This window comes from Bos indicus, chromosome 26 (assembly GCF_029378745.1).
Source record: "Bos indicus isolate NIAB-ARS_2022 breed Sahiwal x Tharparkar chromosome 26, NIAB-ARS_B.indTharparkar_mat_pri_1.0, whole genome shotgun sequence".
NCBI classification, from domain to species: domain Eukaryota; kingdom Metazoa; phylum Chordata; class Mammalia; order Artiodactyla; family Bovidae; genus Bos; species Bos indicus.
In genome coordinates, this window is record NC_091785.1 from 17,871,302 (window position 1) to 17,889,880 (window position 18,579).

The 18,579-nt window shown below is 43.9% G+C and overlaps 1 protein-coding gene across 2 annotated transcripts in view; it reads right to left on the reverse strand.

Annotated features, from left to right (window-relative positions):
* Positions 1-18,579, reverse strand: part of PIK3AP1 (phosphoinositide-3-kinase adaptor protein 1) — a 120,729-nt gene that overhangs the window by 51,294 nt on the left and 50,856 nt on the right. For both annotated transcript variants that reach the window (XM_070781278.1, XM_070781277.1), the window contains exons 3-7: positions 11,036-11,175; positions 5,659-5,803; positions 3,739-3,881; positions 3,088-3,220; positions 85-281 (exon numbers count right to left, since the gene is read on the reverse strand). In XM_070781278.1, coding sequence (XP_070637379.1) covers positions 85-281; positions 3,088-3,220; positions 3,739-3,881; positions 5,659-5,803; positions 11,036-11,175 — 758 coding nt within the window. The remainder of the gene's footprint in view (positions 1-84; positions 282-3,087; positions 3,221-3,738; positions 3,882-5,658; positions 5,804-11,035; positions 11,176-18,579) is intronic.

The following is an 18,579-nucleotide window of genomic DNA, read 5'->3' on the forward strand; positions in this document are numbered from 1 at the left end:
CACCCAGATCTTTGGTGCAAAGGCAGCCCTGGGGACCACATGGTACATTTCCCATTCCCGGGGCCTCTCCCGCCTTGACCTTACCACGTACTCGTCGATGAACTGCCGCAGGTCCCGGAAGCCGTGCTTCTCGGCGATGGTATTCGGATAGTGGCCGTGCTTGTTGGCAACGCTGTAGGCCTGTATGGCTCCCGGGCAGGTGAGCAACAAGGCAGTGAGGTTCTTCAGGCCGTACTTGGCAGCAAAGTGCAACAAAGTGGGCAGCTCTTCATCCCTTTGATCTGAAAAATTGTCAAGCAAAATGAAATGATCAGAGAAAGCCCAGGGCACCAGGCTCATGGAGATGACACTGGAAACCTAATGCGGCACCCAGCCATGCTCAACCATTGCTTCTTGGTTGACTGACCTAACATCTAACGGCTTCCTCTGGGGCACCGCTGAAGATGACAGAGGAAATGATGTGTCAATTGATTACCAAATCTATCATTAATATCCTGCCTCCTTTCTCTAAAAGGATTGGCGAATCCTGAGAAATAACACCAGTTCAAAATATGTGGATAGTCTAAGGATTTTTTTTTAAAAAGCAGCCATGAAGAGCAACAGGGATCGTGTTTTGAACATCTTCAAATTTCAGAACACTTTAAAATAACCGCTTTAGGTATGCTGATTAAACAAAAAGAAATCCTGGGACTTCCCTGGTAATCCAGTGGTTAGGACTCGGTGCTCTCACTACTGTGGGCACATGTTCAATTTCTAGTCAGGGAACTAAGATCCCGCAAACTGTGTGGGCGTGGAGGGAAAAAAAAAATCCATCTTCTTAGCTCTTATGCCCAGTTTCATAACATGTGCCAGGTAATCCTGAGGCTGTTACTTAGACGGTCCATGACCTTTAGTTTTGAACTAGAAAATATTTCCATACTATCTCAAAGGGATCTGGGAGGATTAATGAGGTGGTTTTCGGTGAGCTCTTTGTTAAGGACAGGCTTTGAGTGATGTTATTAACATACACAAACCCCAGGATGTCCACGAACCTTCTGATTCATGAGAAACAAAGTGCTCCTGAGAGTCATTGGTCCCCATGAGCCCTCCACCTACTAATATGTGATACAGCAAGTCAAACTCAACCAAGGAAATAGACATGCTTGTTTGGGGAAGTTGGGGACAAATCTCTTTTTTAATTTTTATAAAAGTTGATTTCTAAGCCCAAAGTGAAAGTGAAAATGAGGGTCACTCAGTCGTATCCAACTCTCTGTGACCCCATGGATTATACAGTCCATGGAATTCTCCAGGCCAGAATACTGGAGTGGGTAGACTTTCCCTTCTCCAGGGGATCTTCCTGACCCAGGAATCGAATCGAGGTGTCCTGCACTGCAGGCAGATTCTTTACCAACTGAGCCATGAGGGAAGCACAAAAGTGATAGATAAATAAACAGATAAATATATGTATATATACATACGTCTTATATATGTGTGTGTGTGTGTGTGTGTGTATGTATAAGTAAATACGTATATGTATTTTTTTAATAAGACAAACCCAGGGACATCCTGGTGGTCCAGTGGTTAAGACTTTGCCTTACAATGCAGGGGGTTTGGGCTCAATCCCTGGGCAGGGAGCTAACATCCTACATGCCTTGCAACCAAAAAAACAGAACATAAACAACAAAAACAACACTGCAATAAATTCAATAAAACTTTTTAAATGGTCCATGTTGAAAAAAAAATCTAAAAAAAAAAAAAAAAACAAAAAGACAAGCCCAGCATCCTATCCACCAGGATATAATCTTTGGAATGAAGGTCTGAAAACGTTCCCAGGATCGCCCATGATTGTCAAGCTACAAAATATTCTCTCCTGAGCCCGAATAGGGAATATTAACACCCGCTGAAAGTGATGCAAGAATATTTCACAGTAGGAAAATGGGGAGAGGCAACAAGAAAATGCCCCCAGGAGAAGTACTTGAAGGTAATATAACCTCATCCTTATGGCTCTCAGAGGCTGTGGAAGGATAAAATGCAGGCAGTGAGTAACCAGAGACTTGGGTTCCTCCTAGGCAGTGCAGCTGCGGCATGAAGGAAAAATGGCATCCACAAAAGTGCCGTAACAAGCATCCAGTCCAGCATGCAGGGCACCATCCCCATGCAAGTGGTTCTCCCAGCTCCCAGCAAGGCACACATGCCCACAAGACTGCTCCTCCCTCGTCAAACAAATAACTGTTTTGTGCCTACTGTGAGCCACCAGGCACAGTCCCTGTGTTCATCCAGCTGCTGCTGCTGCCAAGTCGCTTCAGTTGTGTCCGACTCTGTGTGACCCCATAGACAGCAGCCCACCAGGCTCTGCCGTCCCTGGGATTCTCCAGGAAAGAACACTGGAGTGGGTTTCCATTTCCTTCTCCAATGCATGAAAGTGAAAAGTGAAAGTGAAGTCGCTCAGTCATGCCTGACTCTTTGTGACTCCATGGACTGCAGCCTACCAGGCTCCTCCGTCCATGGGATTTTCCAGGCAAGAGTACTGGAGTGGGGTGCCATTGCCTTCTCCATCATCCAGCTGACAGACCAGCAAAAAAGACAGACAAAGCTGAAGAGTACAAGAACCCGACATGCAAGGGGAGCTTGCACCTACAGCATGTAGGTGGGACCTACCTGAGGAAGTGCTTCCTAAGCTGCTGCAGGAGGAGGGGAGGAAGAAGCTGTACTCTCAAAGGTTGAGGTAGCAAGAGGCAGGGTGGAACCTTCATTAGGTAAAAGACGTTCATACCTTCCGTAGAGCAGAGCATAGAAGCCAAGGGAGAGAACAGAGAGGGGTGAGAGCAGAAACACTGCAGGAGCCCCTGGGGAAGGGCTTGTGAAAGGTTAAGCAGTTTGGACCTTAGAAGACAAATGGGAACCACAGAGGGTATTTAGTAAGGGAGTGAGATATTTGGGCTTATAATTTAGAATCCCAGGCTGACCAGAGAAGAATGACTGTTTCTCAGAGGATGAACGGAAGAGCAGGATCCAGTAGAAAGCATGAGCACAGGCTGACTGCATGCTGAAACCGACCACCTGAAATCGACCTGTGGCCTTTTTCTTGAGTTTTAACTGGCGACTTACTCGTCATCATGTCTTCTTCTTCCAGCTGGTTGATTCCAAAGAGGTGCAGCCCACTTGCAGGAATGTTGTTCTTCAGGGACTCCGTTAGCAGTTTATCAAGGGTCTCCGTGTTGTAGGGCACAATTTTAAAGGCCTAAATACAAAAGTGAAGATGGTCAGATTTTAAATCCAGCTATCTCCCACCCTTTTCATACTGTTACATCTTTTTGCCTTAATTGATGCTTTCGAACTGTGGTGTTGGAGAAGACTCTTGAGGGTCCCTTGGACAACAAGGAGATCAAATCAGTCAGTCCTAAAGGGAATCAACCCTGAATATTCATTGAAAGGACTGATGCTGAAGCTGGAACTCCAATACTTTGGCCACTTGATGCAAAGAGCCAACTCATTGGAAAAGACCCTGATGCTGGGAAAGATTGAGGTCAGGAGAAGAAGGGGATGACAGAGGATGAGATGGTTGGATGGCATCACCGACTCAATGGACATGAGTTTGAGCAAGTTCTGGGAGATGGTGAAGGACAGGGAAGTCTGGCGTGCCACAGTCCAACTGAGTAACTGAACAACAACAATCTCCCCCCCAACAGATTTCAGATTGTGAACCATGAGCAGAAACTACAGGCACAGAAAACTCTGGGGTCCTTTCATCATCCTTACCTGGCACATGAACTCCACAGGATTTGCAGCATTGGACAATAAATTCCCAATTTCCTCCATGTCAGTATAATAGCTGATAATGGTGTCACACACCACTAAGTCCCCGGAATATATCTTCAGAGAAACATTCCCAGATGAAAGGTCTGGATGGAAGAAAAGATACTATAAAACTGTTTTGTTTTGTTTTTAAGAGTACAGGGGAAAGTGTTCCTAGATTACTTAAATGGTAAAGAAATGAATTGGGGACTGGAAGAAAGGGTTTGGAGGTGAACTGCAGGGTTGGGAAGTGAGGGACAGAGCAGAAGAAGCAGTGAGCAGACCGACACACAGGAGAGCTCTGTGTCAGAGGGATCATCTGCACTGGGTCTGCAATTTAACTTTTTGAAGATTTTCATCTGCTTTACTCACTACTGCAGGCCCCGAGTCACAATAGACAGGAAGAAGAGCTGAATTGAAAGCACTTTATATAAAGGCCAGTGGTCACCAGAGGCAGGGGAGATGCTGGCCAGCGGTCACCTAGGCAGGGGGGATGCTGGCCAGCGGTCACCTAGGCAGGGGGGATGCTGGCGGTGGGACTCCACACTTCCGCCCATCGCACCAGTAGAACTGATTCACTTGCTGGGCTGCCATCATTACTGTGTGCTCTCCCTGAGTGCTCTCTCTTCTACACCACAGGAAGGGGTTTTGAGGGGGAAAGAAAAAATTAAAAATACACCAACCACAAAGATTCGATTCACAAAAGAGGAAATGTGACAAGTAGAGAACATGGAAAAATATTTAACCTCACTAGTAATCAAAGAAAGGCAAATTAAAACAGTGGACTACTTTTTAGAAACATATTAAATTAGCAAAAATATTCAAAGTGATAAGGCCTGTGTTGGTGATGAGATAGCAGATAAACTTGATAGTAGTAATATTCCATTAAGCAACTAAGCATCATCTTTCAGGACCCTTAAAAACGCCCAATGTTTGAGGAATTCCATCTTGAGGACGCTACGCTAAACACAAAACCTGCATGCATAAAGATGCTCAATACATCATCATTTAAAATAACAAGAAGACAATAAGAAATCAAAAATGACATAAATAGGCAATAATGAGGAAATGAAAATTAAAAAGATATTTCTATTCAGCTGAGTATTATATAGCTTTAAAAGTTATGGTTTTAAGATACAGGTCCAATTCAAGGGACTAGTTTTATAAATTATGGTACATCTACACCTTGGATTACCTTGCAACCATTAAGCATCATTTTGTCAAAAGAATATTTATTAACACGGGAAAATATTCACAGTGTATTTTCAAGTAACGAAAGTTGGTTGCAAGACAGTTTTGTACACAGATGTGGGAAAACACAGAAACCAGTGATTTCTTTTGGGGGCATGGGTAATTTTCCACCTACTTTCTTTTATGGTTACTGTATTCTCCAGGTTTTCTATATTGAGCACACATTACTTTCGTAATAGAAAAAAAAATTATAAAATTGAGAGTTTCAAAGTCCATGTAATAGTACAGTGGTAAAAGGATGGAGACAGGATAAATTAAGGTTACCTAAAGAAAACCAGAATATAAGGTAATAGATACTACTGGAACAACTATGTTTTTAAAAATTAGGAAAAAAGGCAAAGAAGACCTAGTGGTAGGGTACCAGATGACTTTATCCCTACTTTTCCTATTTTTCTCTAATTTTAAAAAATGTTAATACATTAACTTTGTAAACATTGCACTATATCCATTTCCTCCCCATCACACATGTATGCTTCTACAATTTCTTTTTCCTTTCAAGAGAATATGACAACCAATCCAAATTTTGGTTGTCACTTTTCTCAGTGACTGATAAAGACAGCTGTCAATAAGGTAAAGAAAAAAGGGGCCTCTTCACATGAGGCCTAATTTCTGGAGGTCAATGGGGCTACTTACTGGGAGCTTTCACGGAAACAGTGTACTCATTCTCCAGCTTGGCTTCCACCCTTATCGAGGGAGAATCCTCACGAGAAAATTCGGCTTCTGTTGTCACCTTCTCATCCAACTTACATCTCACGATGACGTAGACAGTGGTTTCGGCCTGGAATGGGAGACCAGTCATTGTTCCTTCTCCCTGGTTTTTGGAGCCCCAGCTCTCCCCAGTGAAGCTGCTCCAGGCAGGGTGGGGTCTGCAGTCCAGTGCCAGGCAGTGACTGCTTGCCACAGGTCCCAAAAGACCAATTACAAAGCCCAAGAGTGAACATTTATAACCCTTAATAGCAATTTGATCATCTTATGTCTGTCAAACCTAATAATAATTTTAAAACCTGGGGCTGGTATTTTATATGTCTGTTTATTTACTTTTTCATAGCATTTCTTTTTTTGTTGTACATTATAAAAGTATTGGTCCATGGCATAATTGGAAACTTGAAAGAACAACATTTTTAAAAAGTTCTTCACCACAGATAGTTTGAGAAGCAGTATTCTAGATCAGGGCATTTTCCAATGAGTCAGTTCTTCGCATTAAGTGGCCAAAGTATTGGAGTTTCAGCTTCAGCATCAGTCCTTCCAAAGAATATTCAGGACTGATTTCCTTTAGGATGAACTGGTTGGATCTCCCTGCAGTCCAAGGGACGCTCAAGAATTTTCCCCAAAACCACAGTTCAAAAGCATCAATTTTTCAGCACTCAGCTTTCTTTATAGTCCAACTCTTACATCCATACACAATTACTGGAAAATACCCTGATGCTGGGAAAGATTGAAGCTGGGAGGAGAGGGGATGACAGAGGATGAGATGGTTTGATGGCATTGCCAACGTGATGGACATGCGTTTGAACAAGCTCTGGGAGTTGGTGATGGACAGGGAAGCCTGGCGTGCTCCAGTCCATGGGGTGGCAAAGACTCAGACACGACTGAGCAACTGAACTGAACTGATTCAAGATCAGCCTTGGTATCCAAAGTGAGGCCAAGGGATCAGCAGCATTGGTATCTGTGGAAGCTTGTTAGAAACGCAGAATCTCAAGCCCTGCCTGGACCCACCAGACACCACACTGGAGTCTGCATTTTACCAAGACCTGTGGGTGACTCAGCCTTACAGAGCAAGAGGCACTGATTTACAGAAGACTTCTTGAGTTTTTGAATTTATGCTCTTCTCAGATGGACAAAGATGGAGAAGCTCTATACAGTCAGCAAAAACAAGACCAGAAGCTGACTGTGGCTCAGATCATGAACTCCTTATTGCCAAATTCAGACTGAAATTGAAGAAAGTAGGGAAAACCACTAGACCATTCAGGTATGACCTAAATCAAATCCCTTATGATTATACAGTGGAAGTGAGAAATAGATTTAAGGGACTAGATTTGATAGACAGAGTGCCTGATGAACTATGGACAGAGGTTCGTGACATTGTACAGGAGACAGGGATCAAGACCAACCCCATGGAAAAGAAATGCAAAAAAGCAAAATGGCTGTCTGGGGAGGCCTTACAAATAGCTGTGAAAAGAAGAGAAGCGAAAAGCAAAGGAGAAAAGGAAAGATATAAGCATCTGAATGCAGAGTTCCAAAGAATAACAAGGAGAGATAAAAAGCCTTCCTCAGCAATCAATGCAAAGAATAGAGGAAAACAACAGAATGGGAAAGACTAGAGATCTCTTCAAGAAAATTAGAGATACCAAGGGAACATTTCACACAAAGATGGGCTCAATAAAGGACAGAAATGGTATGGACCTAACAGAAGCAGAAGATATTAAGAAGAGGTGGCAAGAATACACAGAAGAGCTGTACAAAAAAGATCTTCACGACCCAGATAATCACAATGGTGTGATCACTGACCTAGAGCCAGACATCCTGGAATGTGAAGTCAAGTGGACCTTAGAAAGCATCACTACAAACAAAGCTAGTGGAGGTGATGGAATTCCAGTTGAGCTATTTCAAATCCTGGAAGATGATGCTGTGAAAGTGCTGCACTCAATATGCCAGCAAATTTGGAAAACTCAGCAGTGGCCACAGGACTGGAAAAGGTCAGTTTTCATTCCTATCCCAAAGAATATGCCAAAGAATGCCCAAACTACCACATAATTGCACTCATCTCACACTCTAGTAAAGTGATGCTCAAAATTCTCCAAGCCAGGCTTCAGCAATACGTGAACCGTGAACTTCCAGATGTTCAAGCTGGTTTTAGAAAAGGCAGAGGAACCAGAAATCAAATTGCCAACATCTGCTGGATCATCAAAAAAGCAAGAGAGTTCCAGAGAAACATTTATTTCTGCTTTATTGACTATGCCAAAGCCTTTGACTGTGTGGCTCACAATAAACTGTGGAAAATTCTTAAAGAGATGGGAATACCAGACCACCTGACCTGCCTCTTGAGAAACCTGTATGCAGGTCAGGAAGCAACAGTTAGAACTGGACATGGAACAACAGACTGGTTCCAAATAGGAAAATGAGTATGTCAAGGCTGTATATTGTCATCCTGCTTATTTAACTTATATGCAGAGAACATCATGAGAAACGCTGGGCTCAAAGAAGCACAAGCTAGAATCAAGATTGCCAGGAAAGTGAAAGAGGAGAGTGAAAAAGTTGGCTTAAAGCTCAACATTCAGAAAACTAAGATCATGGCATCTGGTCCCATCACTTCATGGGAAATAGATGGGGAAACAGTGGAAACAGTGTCAGACTTTATTCTTTGGGGCTCCAAAATCACTGCAGATGGTGATTGCAGCCATGAAATTAAAAGACGCTTACTCCTTGGAAGGAAAGTTATGACCAACCTAGATAGAATATTCAAAAGCAGAGACATTACTTTGCCAACAAAGGTCCATCTAGTCAAGGCTACGGTTTTTCGAGTGGTCATGTATGGATGTGAGAGTTGGACTGTGAAGAAAGCAGAGTGCCGAATACTGATGTTTTTGAACTGTGGTGCTGGAGAAGACTCTTGAGAGTCCCTTGAACTGTAAGGAGACCCAACCAGTCCATTCTAAAGGAGATCAGGGTGTTCATTGGAGGGACTGATGCTAAAGCTGAAACTCCAGTACTTTGGCCACCTCATGCGAAGAGTTGACTCACTGGAAAAGACTGATGCTGGGAGAGATTGAGGGCAGGAGGAGAAGGGGACAACAGAGGATGAAATGGCTGGATGGCATCGATGACTCAATGGACATGAGTTTGGGTAAACTCTGGGAGTTGGTGATGGACAGGGAGGCCTGGAGTGCTGTGATTCATGGGGTCGCAAAGAGTCGGACATGACTGAGCAACTGAACTGAACAGATGGACAAAAATAACTGATTGGAGGATTAATTTTCCCAAGGCATTGAGCAACCTGAGTGCAGTTTTATATTGTTTTGAGATCTCTTGTCAAACCTGCCAAATGGAATTATCTATTTTACTGTGATGTTTATGCTGGTTAAGTTCTTAAGACATTGAACTAGAAAGGACAGGCTGTCCAAAAAACAGGCGAAAAGGAGAAATTTCTCACCATAGCTATTCCCCAGATGTTGATTGTAAAATTCTGCTATCAAGCCTTTACAATAGGCCTTTGTAATGAGGGCCACTCTTGATTCCAGAGCAAGTGGGACGGGGGCTGTGGTCCTGGCTCACAGAGGCCTGCTGAGGGTGAATGTGAGTGTGTTTGTGGTGGACCTGTTTCCCACTGCGGGTCCAGCCCTGTCCAACCTGCTCCTTCTCCCAAGGAGGCGGGGGAGCCACTGAAAATGAGTGTGTCTCCCCCTTGACAGTCATGACCCAACACCAGCCCACCTGCCCCAGGATCCAGAGACCTGGAACAGGCAGCAGAGAGAATCCTGGGTCAGTAGGAGCCAGCACAAGAGAAGGAGCCAAAGCCTGGAAAATCACGGGGCTATGGATGTGGCATTATCCTTCAGTTCCAAACCCTCCTCACAGTCTCCAGTCTGATGTCAGGATGAGAGGGGCACGGGGAAGGCAGGAAAGAGTATAGGGAGACTAGAAACTGCATGCCCACCACAAAGCCTGGCTGGTCAGGAAAAGGAGTGAAGTGGGTACAAAGAAAAGGGACTAATGAGAACCGGGGATGCATCTAATGGCCCAGCTGCTCATCTCAGACCTGGTTATTACCAGATTCTGGTCCAAAGGAAGCTGGAAACGGATTTTCATGCCTAATTTTTAAAACACTGAGCAGCTCAAACCAAACACATCTATGAGTTCAATCGAGTCCAAAGAAGCAGCTTGCAACCCCATGGAGGGCATCCTTGCCCAACGCCTTGTGGTCTCAGACTACACAGAAAGCCACTCACAAGTGCAGAGAAGCTAAGACTTCCCATTTCCACGGCCCTTCCGCCCTCTTGCCTCCAGGAGCCCGCAGTGGCAAACCTAGCACAGGCTCCTACCCACAAGAAAGCATTTCACGGCTCTGAACCAATAGTGCACATTTTTTTTTTATCAGAAAAGGAAAGATAATGAAAAACTATCAATACTGTGGTAGTATTCAAATGATAGTGGCTCACCAGTTGGTTATCACATTCAAATCATCTCTTAACGTGGGTCCTACCCCTGAAAATGTTAGTCACGTTATGCTCAGGCATTACGGAGAAGGCAATGGCACCCCACTCCAGTACTCTTGCCTGGAAAATCCCATGGATGGAGGAGCCTGGTAGGCTGCAGTCCATGGGGTTGCGAAGAGTCGGACACGACTGAGCGACTTCACTTTCACTTTTCACTTTCAGGCATTGGAGAAGAAAAGGGCAACCCACTCCAGTGTTCTTGCCTGGAGAATCCCAGGGACGGGGGAGCCTGGTGGGCTGCTGTCTATGGGGTCGCACAGAGTCAGACACGACTGAAGCGACTTAGCAGCAGCAGCAGCTCAGGCATTAAGCTGAGTTTATCACTTATCACTTCCTTTTGCAAGTGATACTGGCCAGCAAGTTTCAGCCATCAAGCTTTGAGGCACTTTCGGGCTATACAAGGAGACAGCTGACAGAGAAGCAAGCTGTCAAAATGCTCAGCACTGGGCTGAAAGGACCAGACCCAGGCCTCGAACTCCAGGGTTGGCATATAATGTATTGTAATGTTCATGTCTGCTGATCTTCAACACATTCTAAGTTTTTGTCTCATGAACTTAATGTCTTGGATTGATGACACGTACATTCCTGGGCTCTTCTCCCTTTGACTTAAAGGAGTGAGGAATGTCCAGGGCCCAGGCACTGGGGGTCCCAGGGTGGCTAATGTATATGGAAGCCCTACAAGAAAGCTGGGATTACACGAAGGTGGGACAGGAGAACACCGCTCCCTTTACTACATTCACTGAAAAGCCCTGAGGCTTGTGCTCCGACATTCACCCACCAGCCCCAGAGGTGCCTACCCCACAGCGGATGCGCTCCGGCTGCACCACCATCAGGTTCCCAGGCGGAGTCTCCGGCGGCGGCAGGCTCTGCTGCTTCGAGTAGGGAAGGACCTTCTCGTCCTCAGTCTCAGTGTCAGTGACTGAGTCGCAGCCAGAATCTACGGCACAGAGAACACAGCTGAATGGAAAGAAAAGGAAGCAGAGCTGGGCATGTCCCACCCTCGTTAAAACCCCAAATGTTACCAAATAGGAAATGGCTCCAAACAAATACAGGCTGAAGGGAGTGACTCAGGAAATCATGAGAGAGGACCTCCTGGGGAAAAGTCAACCCCCATGGCGGCCACGAGGATAGGGTGACAGCAGGAAGATGATGGTGGAGAGAAAGGCCAAGACGTCTGGGGTGGGCTGCTGTCTGAGGCTGGCAGGTCTGGTCGCAAACAACCGACTTCTACAGGTGTTACCTCTTCTTGCAGGGCCGGCTTTGGTGACTGTGAGGAAAGAGGCCCCTTCTCCTCAAGGGGAGGGGTGTCAAGAATAGGCTGTCCACTTAAAGGTCGTCTTTTGAACATCAGGTAAATCCTGTGCTTTCCGGGAAGTCATTATTCCTCAAGGTCGTGGCTAGCCAGCCTACTCCCTCCAGGGCAGTGGTAAAAGGCAATCACTTTCAACAAACCTTAGCGTGTCACTAGGTCCCAAATCAGTATCACAGCCACACCCCTGCCATGGGAAGACAGGAGCATGCTCGGGTTTGGAGCAGGTGAGTAGGGGTATGCAGATAGAGCATGGCATGGAATGAGATGATGCCGAGATGGGGTAGATGCACCCTAACAGAGCGCTAAAGCACGGACTCTTAACCAGGGCTCAACAACTGATGGGGTGCCTGTGTGCGAGATTCTCTGTGTGTCTGTGTGTGTGCATGTGTGTGTGTTTGCCTAAACTTCCCTGGAGATAGTCCAGAGCTTCATCAGATCCTCAAAGAGGAACAAAATGGTTAAGAACGGCTGCGAGGAACAGGAAGGTCCATCTAGCCCGTTCCTCAGGCTTGTTCTTCTCCATTTCTAAACCACCGACAGAGCCAGCCAACTGTGCTAGGTGCTGCGAGAACACGAGCGTGAACCAAACACCCATCCTGCCTTCAGAGAGCCCATCTTCTAGAAGGGCTGGAGAGAGGTTAATTTGGCTGATTCCAGCAGGCTGGCCTCCCATGGAAGAGTGACATCTGTCCTGGGAGAAAGCTGGGATGGCAGATCAGGCCACCAATATGTCCCCAAAGAAAGCTGTAACACAGGCTTGCTCTCTAGATCCCAGGTCATGCCAGGGGAGGGCTGTGCTCCCACCACCATGATGGCTGAGGTGCCAGAGCAGGTGTGGGGGACCAATCACCACCTTGTCCTAGGGCTATACCTGTGAGGCAAGGGTTTCTGGAACCTGCCCAGGCCAGGGGAGGGCCCAAGGCCTCCCAGATATGCCACTTAAAAGCTCCATAGCCTTGGGCAGGGGTCTGGTCCTGGAGCCTGACATGGGTTCTGACAGATGTCTACACACAGGTCCAGAGTGTGATGGACAGTGAGGCAGGTACTCCCGCCGCTTGGTCCCTCTCTGTGATCTCACCCAAGACGCACTAGTCCAGAAGGCGGGGCTGTGAGTGCAGCCTGGTCTCTGACCTTGTTAGCACAATGGGAATCCAGGCAGAAGTTAGTGCTGAGCCCTAAGGAGACAGATACTGTTTTTCACTCTGTGCCAGAGCCATAATCACCTCTATCTCTCCTTTCCTTTCAGGCCTACTGACTCCCCTCTCACTCAGTGCTAATGACCAATGCCCCTCGACCCCTTCACAAAGGCTAAGTGCAGTAGTCTTTCCACCTCCGTGCCATCTGAGTCAAATTAACGGAAGGCTGACATTTTCTTTGCTGGATCTGCCCTTCTCCACAACACTTTCTCCTTGAAAGTGAAAAGTGAAAGTCACTCAGTTGTGTCTGACTCTTTGCAACCCCATGAACTATATGATCCATGGAATTCTTGAGGCCAGAGTACTGGAGTGGGTAGCCTTTCCCTTCTCCACGGGATCTTCCCAACCAGGGAGGGATCGAACCCAGGTCTCCTGCATTGCAGGCAGATTCTTTACCAGCTGAGCCACAAGGGAAGCGCAAGAATACTGGCATGGGTGGCCTATCCCTGCTCCAGCGGATCTTCCTGACCCAGAAATTGAACTGGGGTCTCCTGCATTGCAGGCAGATTCTTTACCAACTGAGCTATGAGGGAAGCCCTTCTCCTTGACCGGTCACTATTAAAATGGCCAGGGCCCATCCCCATGAAAAGAGCTACACATGCTACCCAGGCACACTCCCACCTACGACGGGAACTTGTGAAAGAAAGAGCCAAAAAACCAGGGGCAATTCATATTCTTCCTGTTAATAACTATATAACACCACATCAAGCTTTAGTTTTGTGTCATCCGATGCCTAAACATCAGTTTTTCATTTCTGTGGTTCTTCCTGGATGAGAAAATAACCTCATTGACTTACAACATTCATCAGTCACTTAAAATGGCAAGAAACTCCCTGGATCTACTCATGGATCTAGAATTGTTTATATACTACCCTGAGTGGGTACCAACTTTTGCCAACTACCTATTCTAATTTACTGTACAGATATAATTGCCTTAGGATAGACTCACAGTACGGTCTATTGCTTCAAAAAAGAAAATCTCTTCATTTCTCCCTAATTACTGACCCAGTTAGTTGGCTAGCCAAAGAATTAAGGCTCTAAAAAATACAATCAAGAAAAGAATAGAGAAATAGAAATAAGCCAAACAAGACAGAGATGATAACAAATATGGAGAAAACGTTATAAACATACTGATGTGAAAACTTGTTGCTAATAGTTTTTTTTTTAATTTCAATACAATTTTTACAGAGAATATATAAACTATCAAAAATGTTTCAAAATAAGTAGAAAATTTGACTAAAACAATAATTACAAATTTTTCTGACTTTCAAATAAAATGTAAAGTCAGGCCACACACCCTCTCTGCACTGAATTTTAAATTGTAGTTGCCACAGTGTTTCCTATCTAGAAAAATTCCATTTATATAGGTTTTCTGTCTCCTACTAAAGTTTACAAAAACAATAAAGGATAGTCTTATTTTATATTAAATGTATAAAAAAAATTTAACAGAGCAATTAAATACAATAGACAACTCCCAAACCAAGTTTCATTCTCACAAAAACTTAATATGAGACAATCCCTTGCACTTTCTTTCCAACCCCACCCCTGCAGGATGGCTCCCACAAAGAAGGGCGGCGAGAAGAAAAAGGGCTGACCTGCCATCAACGGAGTGACCAAATAATACACTATCAACATTCACAAGCTCATCCTTGGAGCGGGTTCCAAGAAGTGTGCCCCTCGGGCACTCAGAGAAACCTAGAAATTTGCCATGAAGGAGATGGGAGCCCTAGGCGTGCACATTGACACAAGGCTCAACAGCCCTGTCTGGGCCAGCGGAATAAGGAATGCCCCATACCCTATTTGTGTGCACTTGTCAGAAGACATTCACCTAACAAACCATACATTGGTTACCTATGTGCCTGTCGCAGCTTTCAAAAATCTACAGTTAATGTGGATGAAAATTAACTGCTAATTGTCCAAAAGTTACTGAACCGCCAAAAAAATCAAAAACAAAAACACCTAAATATGTGATAAAGAAAGCACTAAAAATCAGTACAGAATAAAGAAAATGGTTGGTGAAAAGGATGACTCAGCAGGTGGTGCTGAAAAAATTTAGTTATATGGGATGGACATAGAGGGACAGAGAGACTGTTTAGAATCTTAAGTCTTATACACTCCAAAAGAAAATTTAGATGGATTATTGACGGAAATGAACAATAAAACAAATTTTAAAAAGATAAAAGTATATCAAAACATGGGCAAAAATTTTATCATTGTTTTGAGAGAAGACTTGTTTATCTTAAAAACAACTGTAAAATACAATTGAAACAAGCAATAGCATTGATGACATTAATTTAAAACTTAGGTAAACAAATTTAATTAAAAATAAAAGTGTAATGCTTTAGCAGCATTAGTCATAATAGTCAAAGGTGGAAACAACCCAAATTACCCATTCTTTGATGAACGGATTGACAAATTATTCACCACAGAAAAGAATAATAAAATACTAATACATGCTACAACATAGATGAATGTTGAAAACATTATGCTGAGTGAAAGAAGCCAGCCACAAAGATCACATATTACATGCTTTCAAACATATGTCCAGAATCATCACATCCATAAAAAGAGAAAATAGACTAGTAATTGCCTAGGGCTGGGGACTCTTGGGAAGGGGTGGGGAGGTTGGGAGATAACAGCTAAAGGGTGTGAAGTTTCTTTTTGAGGTGATGAAAATATTTTAGAATTGATTATAGTGACAGTTGAACTGGTCTGTGAAGATACCAAGAAGATCATAGAATTGTATACTATAAATGGGTAAATTGTTTGCTATGTGAATTATATATCAATAAAGCTGTTACCAAACATTCAACGGCAAACCACAAACTGGTTGAAAATTTGAAATAAATAGGCCAAGGGGACGATCTCTTTAATATATGAAGAGATCATAGAAATCTCTTTAAAAATACCTAAAGCCAAATAAGTAGATGATTCGCAAAGGAAGAAACAAAACTTACCTCCCCATTCAGAAAAATTAAATCATTCATTATCACTAATCATCATGGAAATGCAAGTAAAAATAATATACTGTTATTTCACCTTTTTCCAATTAGGAAATAGTCAAAGGTCAGGTAGGACAGGTACTTGTACTGGTTGATGAAGAAAGTATAAACTGGCACACTCTTTCTGGAAAGCCATGTGACCATATACAGAGAGAGAGAGCAAGTCTTTACAGTGTTCGTGTCTTTGACCACACAATTCTACTTCTAGAAATCTCTCTTAAGGTAGGAAAATAAATGTTCAAAATGTAGACAAAAATAATGAACCAAGATGTCTGCTAAATCATTCTTTGCATCTCTGAGAAACAAAGAACAACCTATCTGATAAAAGAATATTACAAGTATATTTCACTTTAAATATTATTTTAAGTAAAAGTTTATGACATGTTAAGCAAAAAAAGCAGAATGTAAAATCATACATCTCAGAGCATAAGATACCAGTTAAATAAAGGAAAGTGCATTTTAAAAGGTTGGAAGAGGACTGCCCCAGTGGTACAGTGGGTGGGAATCTGCCTGCCATTGCAGGGGACGCAGATTCAATCCCTGGTCCAGGAAGACTGATCCTCTGTCCATGGGATTTTCCAGGCAAGAGTACTGGTGTAGGTTGCCATTTCCTTCTCCAGGGGATCTTCCCGACCCAGGGAACGTACCCGGGTTTCATTGTAGGCAGACGCTTTTTACCGTCTGAGACACCAGGGAAGCCCTCCAGCTGGGATGGTGTGCCCCAACTACTGAGTCTGGCTGCAACGACTGAAGCCTGCATGTTGCGGAGCCTATGCTCTGCAGCAGGAGAAGCCGCCGCAATGATAAGCCCGCAGACTGCAACCAGAGAGTAGCCTCTGCTCTCTGCAACTAGAGAAAGCTCTCACACAGCAACAAAGACCCAGCGCAACCAAAAATTGAAAAAGAAAAAAAAAGTCAGAAGAAAAAAAAAAATGTGGATACTGTGGCTGATTCGTGCCAACGTATGACAAAAACCACCACAATAATTTAAAGTAATTAGCCTCCACTTAAATTAATTTTTTAAAAAAAGAAAATGTGTGGATAAACTGTGCATGACTCTTCCCTCCATCTTTTCTACCTTCCAACCATTCATACATTTTCATATTCTCCACAGTGAGAAAGCACTTTGATAATGGGGATAGATGAAGATGGGCAGAAAGAAAAATAGCAGCTAAGTCTTTTGACTAATCACTCCATCAGCTTGGCATCATTTATGATGAGATTGGTCCTAGTAGTACAGCACATGGCAGATATTCTCCAGTATTCAGGTCGGCCCTAGAAACAACTCCTTCTAGTAGATCTGTTCATTTAGTCAGCCGAAATGAACAAGCTGCTGGAGGCTAATTCATTTCAAGAAGTCAGGCAGGGTGCCATTCACTCTGCAGGGCAGTTCTGGTGGCGCCAATCGAGCATCACTTTCATTTCTTCAGCCACATTGGCCCTCTTCCCAGCCCACTGTGGACTGGGTCAGGGTCCAACCACTTCAGCAGATTCAGTTTCCTTTGAAGGAAATACCAACCCAGACAAAAGCACCATCAAAACCCACCTGAAAGAGTGAGATGCCACCAAAGTTTCCCACTTACACACGTAAATTCCTTTCACTCCCTCCCCACACTGACGATAATACTATCCTTACTGTCCTGAGACTCAAATAAATAAATGTTTGAGTGAAAACAAAACACTGAAAACCCCAAGGATCCTCCCCAGTTAAAGTATTATCAACACACCAATAGTATCCTTGTTCAATCGCTAAGTCATATCTGACTCTTTGCAACCCCATGGACTGCAGCATGCCAGGCTTCCCTGTCCTTCACTGTCTCCTGGAGTTTATGAACATCAACGTTTTGGGAATCAGTGAACTAAAATGTGTGAGAATAGGCTAATTTAATTCAGATGACCTTTTTATCCACTACTGCGGGCAAGAATCCCTTAGAAGAAAATGGACTAGCCTTTATAGTCAACAAAAGAGTCTGAAATGTAGTACTTTGATGCAGTCTCAAAAATGACAGAATTGATCTCAGTTCATTTCCAAGGCAAATCATTCAACACACAGTAATCCAGGTCTATGCCCCAACCACTAATGCCAAAGAAGTTGAAGTTGAACAGTTCTATGAAGACCACTAGACCTTCCAGAACTAACACCAAAAATAGTGTCCTTATTGCTTTAAAATTTAACAATATTCCTCTCAGCTTTTATGAGGCCTGGAGCAACTGTGGAAAAAGTATAGAAAAAGGCTTTGCGCATCTAGCTCATCTATAAAGGACCCATGTGGCAAAACACTCCTCGAATCCAGTGGCAGAAAGTCTGTGTCTCCGGAGAACTTGCCTGCTTTCTCTCATCAGCACAAGCTAACATGGTGTGTTTCATTTTCCGCCCTTGCTGCCAGGTAGCTGTTTCCATTCTGGTTTTTAACCACTGTTAACATTTTCATCCAGGTCTTGCTCTTGCCATCTTTCTTTTTTATATTGTGTTTAATTTTGGAGGTTGCTTCAGACATTTTGGGGATCTAGGTAGGGTGTGAATCAATGCTTCTCAAAACTGGTATCTGCCAAAAGTTCTCAGATACAGTCCTTACAATAATTAGTGCTTGGACTTTTCATTTAGATGACAGTGCCTTTAAACTGTGATGCAAAGACATTCCAGATTATCCAGGTGACCATATTATAAATGGTCCCCTGGTGGTCCAGTGGCTAAGATTCTGCATTCCCAATGCAAGGGGCTCCCTGGTCAGGGAACTAGGTCCCTCATGCCACAATTAAAGATCCTGCATGCCACAATGAAGGCCAAAGATCCCACATGCCGCAACTAGGATCTGGTACAAGCAAGAAACA